The sequence below is a fragment of the Pseudoliparis swirei genome, chromosome 20 (assembly GCF_029220125.1).
Source record: "Pseudoliparis swirei isolate HS2019 ecotype Mariana Trench chromosome 20, NWPU_hadal_v1, whole genome shotgun sequence".
Classification (NCBI taxonomy): domain Eukaryota; kingdom Metazoa; phylum Chordata; class Actinopteri; order Perciformes; family Liparidae; genus Pseudoliparis; species Pseudoliparis swirei.
In genome coordinates, this window is record NC_079407.1 from 11,810,910 (window position 1) to 11,824,379 (window position 13,470).

Sequence of the window (13,470 nt, forward strand, 5' to 3'; positions counted from 1 at the left end):
AAAACAATTTGTGCAGATTTTAAAAAGTTAGATTTGTACAAAATGCCAATAACGTTTAATTAATTATTAACATTATGTAACACCAGGTTGGAAGGAAATGTGTCAATCCGACAGAATAAAGACAACTTTGAGACAAATTTGCCCGATTATCAATCAAAATGATGTTGGAGAATAAATGTATGCCTCATTCGGAGAGATAGTTCATTCTAAATTGTCAATACATCCCATCATGTTAGCATACCTTAAAGAATTGCAGCACGGTGGCTCAGTGGTTAGCTCTCAGGTCCTTTCGTTTCCCCACCATCATAAAGACATGCACCGCAGCCTCACCCCGGTTCGTATGGATGTGAATGAATGTTGGTGGTGGTCGGAGGGGCCGTAGGCGCTGATTGGCTGCCACGCTTCCGCCAGTCTGCCCCAGGGCAGCTGTGGCTACTGATGTAGCTTACCACCACCGGGATGACTGTGTGTGTATGACTACTGGACTCTGGACTGTAAAGCGACTTTGAGTGCCTTGAGAAGCGCTATATAAAATAAATGATTATTATTATTATTAATATGGATAAAACATCGTCATGAATGTCAAAAAACAAACATGAAACATTTACCCCCCTTCACTACACTCAGTTTTCTAAACAAAAGTAACAGTAATATGCATTGTTTGGAATAATTCAACAACAAGTAGGTTCACACATTTAACCCTCCTGTTACCTTAGGGTCAATTTGACCCCATTCAATGTTTAATGTTGGTGTTCTTTGGGGTCAATTTGACCCCAGGCTGTTTTTCACTGTGTCAAACATATAAGAAATATCAACTTTTTTATATATTTAAAGGGCTATTTAGGTAGTCAACAAACAAACATAAAGTACCTCACACTTAAACTTGGAAAACAATATTAATTCTAATAATTTTCTGGAGGTTTTAATTGCTGGGGTCAAATTGACCCCAAGGGTAAAATATGTCAGTAAATATAAAGGTAACAGGAGGGTTAAACATTGAATGGGGTCAAATTGACCCAAAGGTAACAGGAGGGTTAAAAAAAAACGATTTTTGGGGAAAGTGCAATGCATTAAAAAGTTTGAAAGAACGAAGAGAAGCTAAGACGGTATTTGAGCAAATATACTAATCGAAGCTGGGAAAGCAAACGCTTAAACGTCCCTTATGAAACGTCCCCCTGCTGCGGAGCAAGCCATCTACAGGGAGGGCCGTGAAATCTCTGACGCTCTTTTCCCAGCACTGCCATCACATTCATACGTTCACGGCTAAACCTGCTCAGCGTAAACCACCGTTTGCCAACTGACGAGTATCGCCGGAGCAGCGGGGAGCACGGGCCCTTTGCTGACAGGGGCCTCGGCGGTAGCCGGGACGTCAACATGCGACTGGCCTACTTCTCTGACCTTTGGGCGACTTGTAACAACAACAAAACGCCTTTCGGTTGTTCTACGATGGCGCGTGAACGTCAAGGCGCGCGTCAAGCCAAATATCAACCCGCCTATTGTTACACCGATCAAACACGGTTCGCTTGGCATCAGTGAACGAGATGGTCAGCAGCCCCGGAGCTGCGCTTCATGTCACCGAGCCTGTGAAACCAATGCTGTGGCATGGGAAGGCCTCTGGAGGTGGGTGGATGCCAGCTTCGTCCACGGAACAAGTCAGGACAGCGAGCTCATGAATCGTTTGCTCTTCCAGGAGAATAGGGGGGGGGGGGACACACAAAAGCCTCGCTTTGGCCCGCGAAGCAACACCGAATTACTTTTTCTTTGCTTTTCTTAAGAGCACAGCAGCTGTACATGTGCGCACAAGCCACACACACACACACTTTTTTTCTCAATTGTTTAGGATCTTCACTGACTATATTCCAGCTTCCCCACCACACTAACTGGTGTCTGCTGACCCAAAGAAGTCAACGTTATAACTTTAGAGAAGTGTTGAAATATCCTCACTCAAAAAGGATTTGTCATTTGTATAAGCTTGACAAATACACGCTCAATCTCCATAAACGCACAAAAATACACTTATTTTCAGAGGCTGCATGCATGGTGGCCCCCGTTCTGCAGGAGGTCACGAGACCACATGCCCTGTTCTGCGTTACATGCACACGAGTGCATTACATGTCCCGACATGTTACTGCATGCCAAGAAACGGATATTTAAAAAGGTGTGTAGCACTTCAAAGTCCTTTTTGTCTTTCTACTAGCTCTCAAACACCGCTGCACATTAGAACCTGCAATCATTTTACATTGAGAAAAAAATAAAACAACTACGGAATTGATTTGACAGCGGGAAAGCAGTGAAGACTGTGGGAAAGAGGCGAGACGCCAGCCTCGTTTGAACCCAGAGAGAGAGATCTCAGTTATGTCAGAGCTCAAATGATCATTCGAATGGCAAAGCAGCCGTTAAATGTGCTCACTTTTCATACCTGTGTGAAAGTAAATGTAGGGAAAGGGAAATATGGAGGACCCTCTCCATTCCCAATCGTCTGTGGTTGCCATGGTGAGGTAGCTAACAAGACCAGCATGTGGCTGAGTGAGCACAGCAATCACTTCTGCTGTTCAGCTCACAAGCAAAAAGTGTTTATCCCTCCAAAAGAAAAAAAGAAAGTCAAATAAAAGATGCCTTTCCCACTAGCTTGGTGACAAATTATTGATCCATAATGACGGAGCACCGAAATAAATATGTCCACATCTGTCCTGTGAGAAGAAAATAAACAACAACAACTAAATACTACTACTGCGAAAAGCACGATCTATGATTTTCTAAAAGCACAATGGCAAATAAACTCAGTCTCTTTTTTTCTCCGCTGACGAGCAGGAGATGATGATGAACTTATGTAAGGAATTCCAGACCATAATCATGGAAAAATCTAACACCGCCACCGCTACGAGGCAATAAGCATGGGGACATATCAGACAAGCTAGATGTGCAATTCTGCATTCACACCAATATTCACAAAGCTTTGCTCGCGTGAGTTTACTTGCAGGACTATTTGTGGTTCAGTCATTAGCTTCATTCGTGCTGGAGAGGGGGCGTGGCTTATCTCCGTGGATTTACTCCGTAAACAAGTTATAATTTCCGCCATCCAACATGGAAGACAACCACTATTTCTGCATTATACTTGTTGTGGAAATCCCACAAACGTCGAAAAATCAAACGCCCTTGTGTTTGGGTTCATAACAATATCATATATATATATATATGTATTTATTAGGGCTGTCAGCGTTAACGCGTTAATCTATGCGATTAATTTGGCCGCGTTAACGCACTAAAATATTTTAGCGCAATTAACGCAACTTTGTTTACTTCCGGTGTTCATTGAAGTTTTTACACTCAAACCGAGTGTCAACCCGCGGCAGTACGGTTTAACACAGTTTCCGTTTTTAAAACAATTATTTCTCCGCGAAAATAAGGAGCAGAAATCAGTTTAAACTCGTGGATGAATCAGTCGGGTTTCCTCCTGCTCCTCCTTCCTCCCGTCTCCCCCTCTGATACACAGAGGAACGGAGGGGCGACGTGTCGGATGACGCGGCGCGGAAAGAACTCGTCACACGAAACCTTCAACGTGATTGGTCAATCCGTTTGTCTGTCAACATTTTGGGAAAAAACAACCAATGAACACTCAGTAAATCACAAAGGATCTCCCACCTCACAGGTAATGGTGTGTTCACACCGGACGCGTCAAAATTTTGACGCGCGTCGAGATTACATGTTAAGTCAATGCAAAGCTGCGTCGAAGCTGCGTAGCTGCGTATTTTCCAGCGAGCAGCGCGTCAGACGCGTTTGAAGCAGCACGAACAGAGGGTTTGTCGCGGGGCGAACTCAGCGAACAGCGCGAACAGACGCAGCTCGTTGACGCGCGAGTTCAAATTTCCCAACTCTGGCAGCAAAGACGCGTGAGTCATAGTTGCGTCAGCCAATCAGCGTTGAGCAGCTCCGCTCGTCATCGTCCTGCCGGTCGAAAAAAATGGAGGAAAAGATTATTGTCGCTGTCTGTGGGCACCCCGAACTTTACGATACAACTCTTTATGCTTACCGAAACCGGAGCTATAAAGATAAAGCGTGGAACAAGGTCGGAGAAGCCGTGGGACTACCTGGTACGTTTTGAATGTATGTATTTGCTTTTATTCTCGCTATTTGTTGTACTTTACTATCAACCAACCGCCGGCATATGTGTTTCATGGCAGAGGAGATCTGCCGCTGTAGGTGGAAAAGTCTCAGAGACACGTATCAAAGAGAGAAGAGAGAGAGAGCAGCGAGAAGCGCAGTCAGAGTGCAGCTCAGTCCACTAAAAAGTGGAAGTACGCTGCGGTCCTGTCGTTCCTCGACTCATTTATGACTCCGCCCCCGACGCGTCCGACGCGTCTGGTGTGAACACCCTTTTTTCGACGCGCGTCAAGACTGCTGTGTCAGACGCGTAGAGAATTTTTTCGACGCGTCCGGTGTGAACGCACCATAAGGCTCTATAGCAGCCTGTCAGTCAGAGAGCAGAGAACACGGCACCAGGACAACTGAGCCTCATTGAATAGAGCTGAGATTGTTCTGGAATGTTTGATGTATAACACGTGGGTATGTGTCATATGCAAAAGACTTTAAAAGGTGAATTTAAATTTGTTTGTAAAATGTATAAAATGAGCCCAGCCTCCAGAGGGTGAACGTGACATATTTGAATGTCAGTCAGTCACCAAGGCCACTGGTTCTGCTGTTCAATGTTAAAGATGACAGGACCAATGGGGTCTCAATATACTTCTTTTTTTTTACTAATCTGATGTTTCACTGAAGAAACAATTTATCATCCACAATATTAAATACCTCGCTGGCACTTTATAGGTAGGAGCCTCTTTGAAAACACAGCTCTGTGTGAAGTTTGGTCTTTAAAAAGAATGAACTTTTAACTGCGATTAATGAATTTCAAAATGTGCGATTAATTAGTTAATTTTTTTTAATCGATTGACAGCCCTAGTATTTATACATAACATCGCCCGTAGGCTCACACAGCTCGGTGACTTTCACCGAGCTGTGTGGATTAAAATCGGCTTTATTCGCATCTGTGCATCGACTTTGCTTGGAATCTACTTGCGCAAAAAATGTCCAACACTTTTGGTGTGATCGCAGCATTAGTGTTGGGAAAATGTATCAGCTAATTCTAAGTGCTCATCGCCCCAATCAATCCGACTTGATTTCTTTCAAAGCTGCTGGCAGTCTTAATGTGGAATGCATCATCCAATGAGATATTGCTCGCGAAAATAATTATCTCAACTCTTTCAGAATAAGTAGATAAAAACAATATCAGTATCTAATTGAAAAATGAATAGAAACGTATGAGGATATATGTACTTTATGTGCTTATGTATTATGTACTATATATGTATGTGTGTATGTAGGAGTTTGAATATGTGTGTGCAAATATGTGTACGGGCAGATCAGTATTTCTGCATGCATTATTCATAATCAGAAATTCAATCAATTGAAGCAGTAAAAATAAATTGTGTGTGATTCCATCACAATTCCATCTTAATAATTTTCTACAATATTCTGGAGTTGTGGACGGAGCCCAGACATTTGGCCTCAACGTTTGTTGTGAGCCAGGTGATGCCGCAGATCATCTAAGATGTCATGGGCATTGTACAGTAGATGGGTATTGTACAGTACGTTATTTGACTACATCAGGCATATGATTGTCTTTATAGCAATTTAATTTGAGAACAATTATGTCATAAGTACCTGCACATTTATGCTGTGAAAGCCTTTACGATTGAAAAAATCTGCCTCGTTTAGGCCAAAGAGTGATGTGATTGCTCGAGAAGGTCTTTAAATGATTCCTTGTGGGCAGAATCGACAGCACTCGTATCGGAAGTCATCGTGGCGTGATAACGGATCTTGTCGATCTGGAAGAACTCTCTCCCTAGAATACACTAATCTAACTAATATCACTTCTTCATCAATAGCATCTCTGAGGAAGGGAGCTGCAAGCTTATCCAGGTAACTTAAGTTAGCCTGCGCTGGAGCAGGTTCAAGTTTTTGGATTTGTTGCTATGGTGATTTGGCCAAACTTGCTACGTGGAAGCGAAAAGCCTGACTTATGTAATCTTATCCTGGAAACAGGTACGAGAAACGGGCCCTGGGAAGAGCCAGGCAATAATCACCTCAATGTTACTTTAGCAAACCACACAGGGAGGCGAGTAAAAGAAAGGTGGCAGCGTCTCTCCCAGGAGGCTAAACGTGCACAGTTACGTGCACGCGCCAGGATGGGAAACTCCATCTCATTCACGGCCCTCGTTTTGGTTGGACTGGTCCCACACGAAATATTACCGCAGATGCAACTGCCGTGTTTGGAAGAAAAGATCACTGCTGGGCTGGTTTTCCTGGAGATTCGAACAGTTAAACAGCACAACTGGTTAAATATCCCTTGACACACAGTCCAACATCTAAACACACTCACTCTTTAAATAAAATTAGGAGGGAAGTATTCTTGAGATCCAAACAAGTGACTGGTATTACAGCCTTAGGTGTGCACCAGGTGCCCTTGAGATAAAATAGGTGGGGATTCTCCATGCAGCTGCACTGCTAATGTCAATATGTGGGGAGGGGGTGTGGGGGGATATCAACACAAGAGAGACTTGCATCCTCACAAGAAACCCACACAGGAGAACCACTGTGAAATACTTGAAAACATAAAAGGCCATTTAATTGAAAACGTTCCATCTCCCCACAGAAAACCCAGACACAGAAAAACACCAGCAGGCGGGCAAACACCAGGCTAGCCTGACTCAGCAGGTTCTGCAATGTCGGGCTGCCCAGCGATGCCCATCGAGCTGCCATCAAAGGGGGGTAAATGAGGAGGGGGGGGGGGGCTGACAAGGTGAAGAGCTGCGAGTAAAGTGATGGAGTGATAGAGAAAAGGAGGGTGGGTGGGTGCAGGGCAGGATGGGCGTGGAGAGCTTTGGGTGGCCCTGCATCAGATGCATCTATTATTGATCAGCTGGGTTGGTGTGGGGGGGGGGGGGGGGGCAGACAACACACATGCGCACTGGAAACACTGTTAGGTGAAGGTGTACGAGTTTATAAAAAGGCAACTTGTTGAATAAATGTGTGCATGTTACGTGTGTGTGTGTGTGTGTGATTACTGTAGCACACACACACACACAGGTCTGAGCCCAGTCCAAGGCACCCATACCTCCATCTCCCTCCCTCCCATGTTACCCCATCCTGTGTCCAATTGCAATCCGTCCCAAATTAGCTCGGGGGGAGATTAGCGCGTCTGTGTTGCCTCGTTTGATTGCAGCTGCTCTTTGCACATGGCTCACTAATCTCAGGGCCAGAGTGAAGGGGGTGACTGTGTATTATGACCATAACACCGAATGGTTACCTATTCCTGCTGCTTACGGTGACAACACACGAGCTGCATCTTGAACGGTCTACTTACATGGTCCGGGTTCCGCTCCTTCACTGGCAGTGCCGTGCGTACAGACATGTTTGGTCCCTGAGTGCACTTCTTCGTCCCGAGATAAACAAATAACTATGCGGGCTGTAGATTTGTGTTTACACTGGGGTTACCACATCAGATTAGACTGTCCGTCAGTCACACCAGGAGAAACCCCAAAAAAACAGCCTGATTGATCATACAATCCTCATTGTCAGGGTCCGTGAATGCAGCATAGTTAAGTCCGGCTAACTAAAAATAAACCACATCCACATTGTCTGGTGTCTCATCTGAAGGAAGAAAAAGAAAAACAGCCCAGACGGCCCCCCGCCCCACCCCCACCGCCCACTTCCTCTCACTTTCCCCCAATCCTCCCCAGACGCTCTCGTACCATTCCGGGGGAGGCTCGCTGGCTCGCTGGAGAAATCAACCCCGGTGGGCGTCGGTTGACGTTCCGCTGCATCGGTCTCGTGTTGGGAAGAGAAAGAAAACTCCACCATTGAAGCAACCGGCGAGGGTTTAAAAGCCAGCCGTGGGCTCTGAGCGACCACGACGGGTTGAGTTGAGGTGGGGCGGGGGGTGAAGGGGGAGTTTCTGGTTTCCCGTTAGCTAGCTAATGTGATTGTTCTGGGTGACATTCGTTAACCGCGGCTCCTACGGAAAAAGTAGTCCCTGACACGGAACCAGGGACAGTGTGAGTCGGCATTTCAAGACACCAAGAGATGTGCGGACGGGTAAAAAAATAAAAGGCAAATAGCGGTTGAATTGGTGAAAGCGGCGGATGTGCAGAGCGTTCCAGTCAGTCTCCGGCTCGTCTCTCAGCCTCGATTCGTCTCATTCGCGTTGGTTCCAACTGCTTTCGCGATTAATGAAAAGTGGGTCAAGTGAGCAGCGGCCGAACGCAACGTCTCTCACCCGAAACATTTGTTTTTTTCGCGAAGAAGACGTAAGAAAACTGTCTCCCTCTCCTTCTGAAAAAACCCACGGAGCGACAAGAGAAACGGGGAGGGAGAAGGACGTCAGCAGTAATAATAGGCTGGGCCGCTCACGGGCGCTTGCTGCATCGGTGGCTGCGCACGCGCAAGCGCACACCATTCTCTCCTCCCTCGTGCCCATGCTGCCTTCAAGTACTCCTTGTTGAATCAGTCCTTCCGTATTTCATAACCAGCACTTAATCGTGTTTTAATGTCAATAAACAATTGACTAAATTATTACTTTTTTATGTTTACTTTTTCTATAGTTTTAGATGCACACAAAAAACGGCATCTGTTATTACCTTCGAATTGAAAATGCGGAAGGTAAAGTTTTGATCGCCGTGTATTTATTTATTTATTTATTTGTATGCGTGTTACTCGCATAACTCAAAAAGTATTAAACCGAATCGCATGCAATTTGGTGGTCTGATTGGTTATTATCCGAGGACCATTCGATTAGATTTTGGGACCGATCGGGTCAAAGGTCAAGGTAATGGAAAGGTCAAAATCTTTTCGTTTTACCATAGCCCGGTCAATTTCTATCCAAATTGGCATGCAACTAATGCCAAAATGTTCATAATTCAATGCCCAATCTTGTGATATGCTAAGGTATGCGCTCTACCGAGTGCCCGTTCTAGTTTTAATGTGTTTTTTAATGTGTTTTTAATATCTCATGAATGTACCCCTTGGTAAACAATTTAACACTTTTTTATTTCTCCTAAAGTATCATGACCGCATACTAGTGGGTCAAATCACAAAAAGAGAATTCATGTATATATATGAATAGTTTAAAACATTATTAAAAACAGAATATAATGGTCCATACAATAAAATGTTTTTAAAAATGCAACAATTTCTGAATATATATATGAATATATACTGGCGACCTGTCCAGGGTGAACCCTGCCTTCGCCCAATGTCAGGTGGGATCGGCTCCAGCGCCCCGCGACCCTACTGAGGATAAGCAGTATGGATAATGGAAAAATATATAATATACTGTATTTATATTTTTGGCATTTTCACTTTTGCAGTACTGGATTTCTCTTTTATCTTTTCACTTACTGTCTAACGTTATTGTTACGCTAGCATTATCACTAAAATTATTACTGTTATTGTTACAATTCCTTCCCTGGATTACACATTCCTATTGTAAACCATTCTGTTTTATATATATGATTCTCGACTTTCGCAGTACTTCTCTTTTTTCTTTTCTCTTATTATGTGTATTGTTATGCACAGTGACTACATCATAATTTGTCTGTTCCATTTCAAAAGCTTTCTTTGGCCCCAATTTGGAGGACACCATCAGTATTTTAGAAAGCACTGTGGATGATATGGGGGTGATGCCCCATAATGAGAGGCCATCCTTCCTAAAACCAAACTCTTAATACACCATTTCAGTGACACAGGTCTAATATGACAAGAGTTCAACAGCGGTTTTTGTAACTTTTCAAAAGAGCTTGGAATTCTAAAACTACTTTCCCCGATAGGTGCTTTTCTTTCTCTCACCAATTTGGAAATGTGTCTGAATATTTGGATCTAAAAAAAGATGGTTTTTTTCTCAACGTTTCCAAAAGCATCAAAACACAAACATCCCTTATCCACTCATATTCCTGTGTTCTTAAAGGCACAATCACCTGCAGTGATTGTGTGTGTGTGTGTGTGTGTGTGTGTGTGTGTGTGTGTGTGTGTGTGTGTGTGTGTGTGTGCGTGCGTGCGTGTGCGTGAAAGAGTAAAAGAGAGAGACATTATGGTACCAGAAGTTTGAGGAGACCTCCTGCAAGGACATCTGCCTCCAGCTCATGGTGTTTGTTCGCTTCAGGATTACGATTAAACACATTAAAGACAATTCAACCAACACTGATTCACAACTTACAAGAATAATTAAACAGCAGGCCTTAGCACCACAGTTAAAGGCAGTATTACAGCATGCATCTCGTGTTCAGCTCCTGATACCATGCATATTCACAAAAAGTTAATAAAAAGGTCATGTCACAGAAAGGTCATTGAAAATGTAAGTATTGTATGTAAAAAAATTTACAATTATATTATGGTGTGTCATAAAAATACAAAGGTTATCTATTTCATAATTAATTTTTTAAAACTCAGTATGTCAAAGGAATGGTATATTTCTTGAGAGTTTTTCTTGATCTGATGTGAGGTCCTGGGATAGGGATGCCATATGTGTACAGATTGTAAAGCCCTTTGAGGCAAATTTTTAATTTGTGATATTGGGCTATACACAATAAATTGAATTGAATTGAATTGAATATGTCAAGGTTGCAAGTCACATATTGAAAAACTGAAATGTGTGAAAAAGAGATGTCGTACTGTCTGAATTTGCGGCACCATTAAAACAGCGACTCTGGGTGGTGAACTGACTCAGTTAAAGAAGCTGTCCTCAACCAGTTCTACGTCAACCACAAGTATCATCAAGTCGTGAATATCCTCCACGTAAAGCAAAACGGGATCTCTGACCTGCATGTGTTAGCATTAACCACAACAGGGGCGGCTGTAGCTCAGTGGGGTAAGGGGGTCGTCCTGCAAACCCAAGGTCGTCGGTTCGATTCCCGCTCTCCCCATTAGTTGCCAGTCGAAGTGTCCATGAGCAAGTCACTGAACCCCCAGTTGCTCCCCTGGTGTATCACTGCAGCCCACTGCTCCTTAATAACTATGGGTTAAATGCAGATAATACATTTCGTTGCCCGTGTACCTGTACTCTGTGCAATGACAATAGATTGAATCCAATTGCTCTCAAACAATTTATGAAAAAGATTTAATTGCACCAAAGCCCAGAAAAAACATTATAAAAATCAACTCAGATTTCACAAGTATGTCAAGTTCAGTTTATCAATTCTGGACAGTAAAATGTGAATCCTCCTCTCCACTCTGCTTATAGCACAACTATAAACCTTGTTTGAGTTCTCACATCATATTGATCCATTATTAACTTAAAAGATCACGTTCTCTTTCAGACTGGTGTCTTTGGATTGTACCACAGCCTAGAAACTTGATCTTACTTTGCTTATTCTATCAAAATGAATCCTACTTACACACACAAATGGTCAGTACAGTTATAAATCTGCAGAATCAAGGATTCATTAAACCAAGGAAACCAAAACTCTCCAACCAAACACTTCCTTTCTGATCCCCAGCTCATAGCAGTTGTGTGTGTGTGTGGGGGTGTGTGTGTGTGTGGGGGGGGGCTTAAACTCATCAGCATGCTTAACATTTCAGGCATGCTCACACCCTTGAGCACAAAAACTCATATAATTTATTCAAGAATAAATAAGAATTCTCACCTGCACTGATCTAGGCCGGTTGGAGCTAACCCAGGGCCTCATCTTTTCCCTTCGAACACCTACTTCCTTGCCTGAGAGGGAGACCTTCAGTTACCTGGAACCCCCGCAGACTGAGAGGCTGACACTGGACCTAAAGCAAGTGAGCGGCAGACCAGTCGTCCTGTCATCCCTTGGGAGAACAGTGGCAGAGGAAAAGCGGAGGTTTACAGAGTTGCAGAGAGCTGCCGCAGAGACAATCGATGCTGGAAAAGAACAACCAGAGCAGCAGTCCATATTTCCATGGATTGCAGAAATGGTTCTGAACACTGTGTTACACTGGCATCATCAGCATCGCTGTCCGGTCAGCTGTGTATAAACCAATTAAACAACACTGGATGTGGAATCGTCAATACATTTAATGGAGTATGGGAAAGGAAAGGAGGGAGGGGAGGCTGTTTCTGTTGCTTTCTACATTTGGGTTGTGTGTGTGTGTGTGTGTGTGTGTGTGTGTGTGTGTGTGTGTGTGTGTGTGTGTGTGTGTGTGTGTGTGCAGCAGCTAGTGATGTGTGCTACACGTCAGCAAGGATTGATCCAGCTGTCGGCTCATGAGGACATCAACGCACAAACAAACTTGTGTGTGTGTGTGTGCTTCCATACTTGTGAGGACCCTCGTTGATATGATGTGTTCCCAAACTCTTGAGCTACACGCATAACCCCCACCCTGACCCAAACCTTCGCACCAGGAGTTGACCATCAATTAGATATTCACTTTCCACACATGTACGAAAGCCTGGGGGGAGGGGGAATAGATCAACAGTTAATGATCTATTCATATTTGATGTATTTGAACTTGTTTACTGACCTCAAGTCTCTGGGATTTATATGTTTTAACCAGCTACCAGAAAACATTCCCCTCAGGGACAATAAAGTAAAAATTATATGATATTTTTTAATTCATTTAATACTCATATCGCAGTCAAACACTAGGTGAACATTTTTATATTAAATACCAAAACATAATGTCAACATAATGAGATACTAGATACAGTCTGAGGCCATCTGGTGGACGAATGTCAGAATGGCAACTGGGGGGTGAAGCGAGGATGTGGGTGATGGGGAAGGACCGAACAGCATCAGACGTCTTTACACATTTAAATACACAGAAAATATGTCTATTTGTGAGGTTCAAGGTTGTGAAGCCAGTCTTATCGAATTCAATATTCTAAAGTCTGTGTCTATGTCTTTGTGTGTACAATGTTTTTCCACCTGCGGCCACAAGACACATTTGTCCTTGGGGACAATGTAGTTAAATTTAAATGTTAGAAACATCAACTCAGATTGTATGCATGTATCCAGTTCAGGATATTAATTCTGGACAGTAACATTTGAATCCTCTTCTCCATTCTATTAACCCACAAAACATGTGCATTCCAGCATCATATTAATATATGTCTAACTCAAAACATCCCTTTATCTTGCAGACCGGTGACTTTGAATGGTACTACATCATTTAACATCTATCTTATTTTGCTTATTCTATTACAAAATTAATCCTACTTACATGCAAAAATGTCCAGTAAACTTTTAATGTTAAATGTTGGGAACTTTCTAAATATAAAATGATGCTCTCTTATACCTACCTTGATACCTACTGGTGGTGTGTCTCTACAGGAGGAAGTTTAGTCCTAATGCATGATAGAAACTGAGCCCCATCGGTTTGACTGACTCGTTTGTTTTTGTTGCCGCTCTAAGTCACTTCATCACTTCCTCTGCAACAGCCAGACGCATCTCACACAGC

General features: G+C 43.3%; 1 protein-coding gene across 8 annotated transcripts in view; it reads right to left on the minus strand.

Annotated features, from left to right (window-relative positions):
- mark4b (MAP/microtubule affinity-regulating kinase 4b) overlaps window positions 1–11,785 on the minus strand; it is a 55,452-nt gene extending 43,667 nt beyond the window's left edge. For 2 of the 8 annotated variants that reach the window (XM_056440492.1, XM_056440493.1), the window contains exon 1: window positions 7,809–8,540. In XM_056440492.1, coding sequence (XP_056296467.1) covers window positions 7,809–7,880 — 72 coding nt within the window. In that variant the 5' untranslated portion in view covers window positions 7,881–8,540. Of the gene's footprint in view, window positions 1–7,420; window positions 7,757–7,808; window positions 8,544–11,693 lie in introns of those variants that run through there. The other 6 variants (XM_056440488.1, XM_056440485.1, XM_056440489.1 and 3 more) reach the window with 6 other exon arrangements.
- Window positions 11,786–13,470: the final 1,685 nt, after the last annotated feature.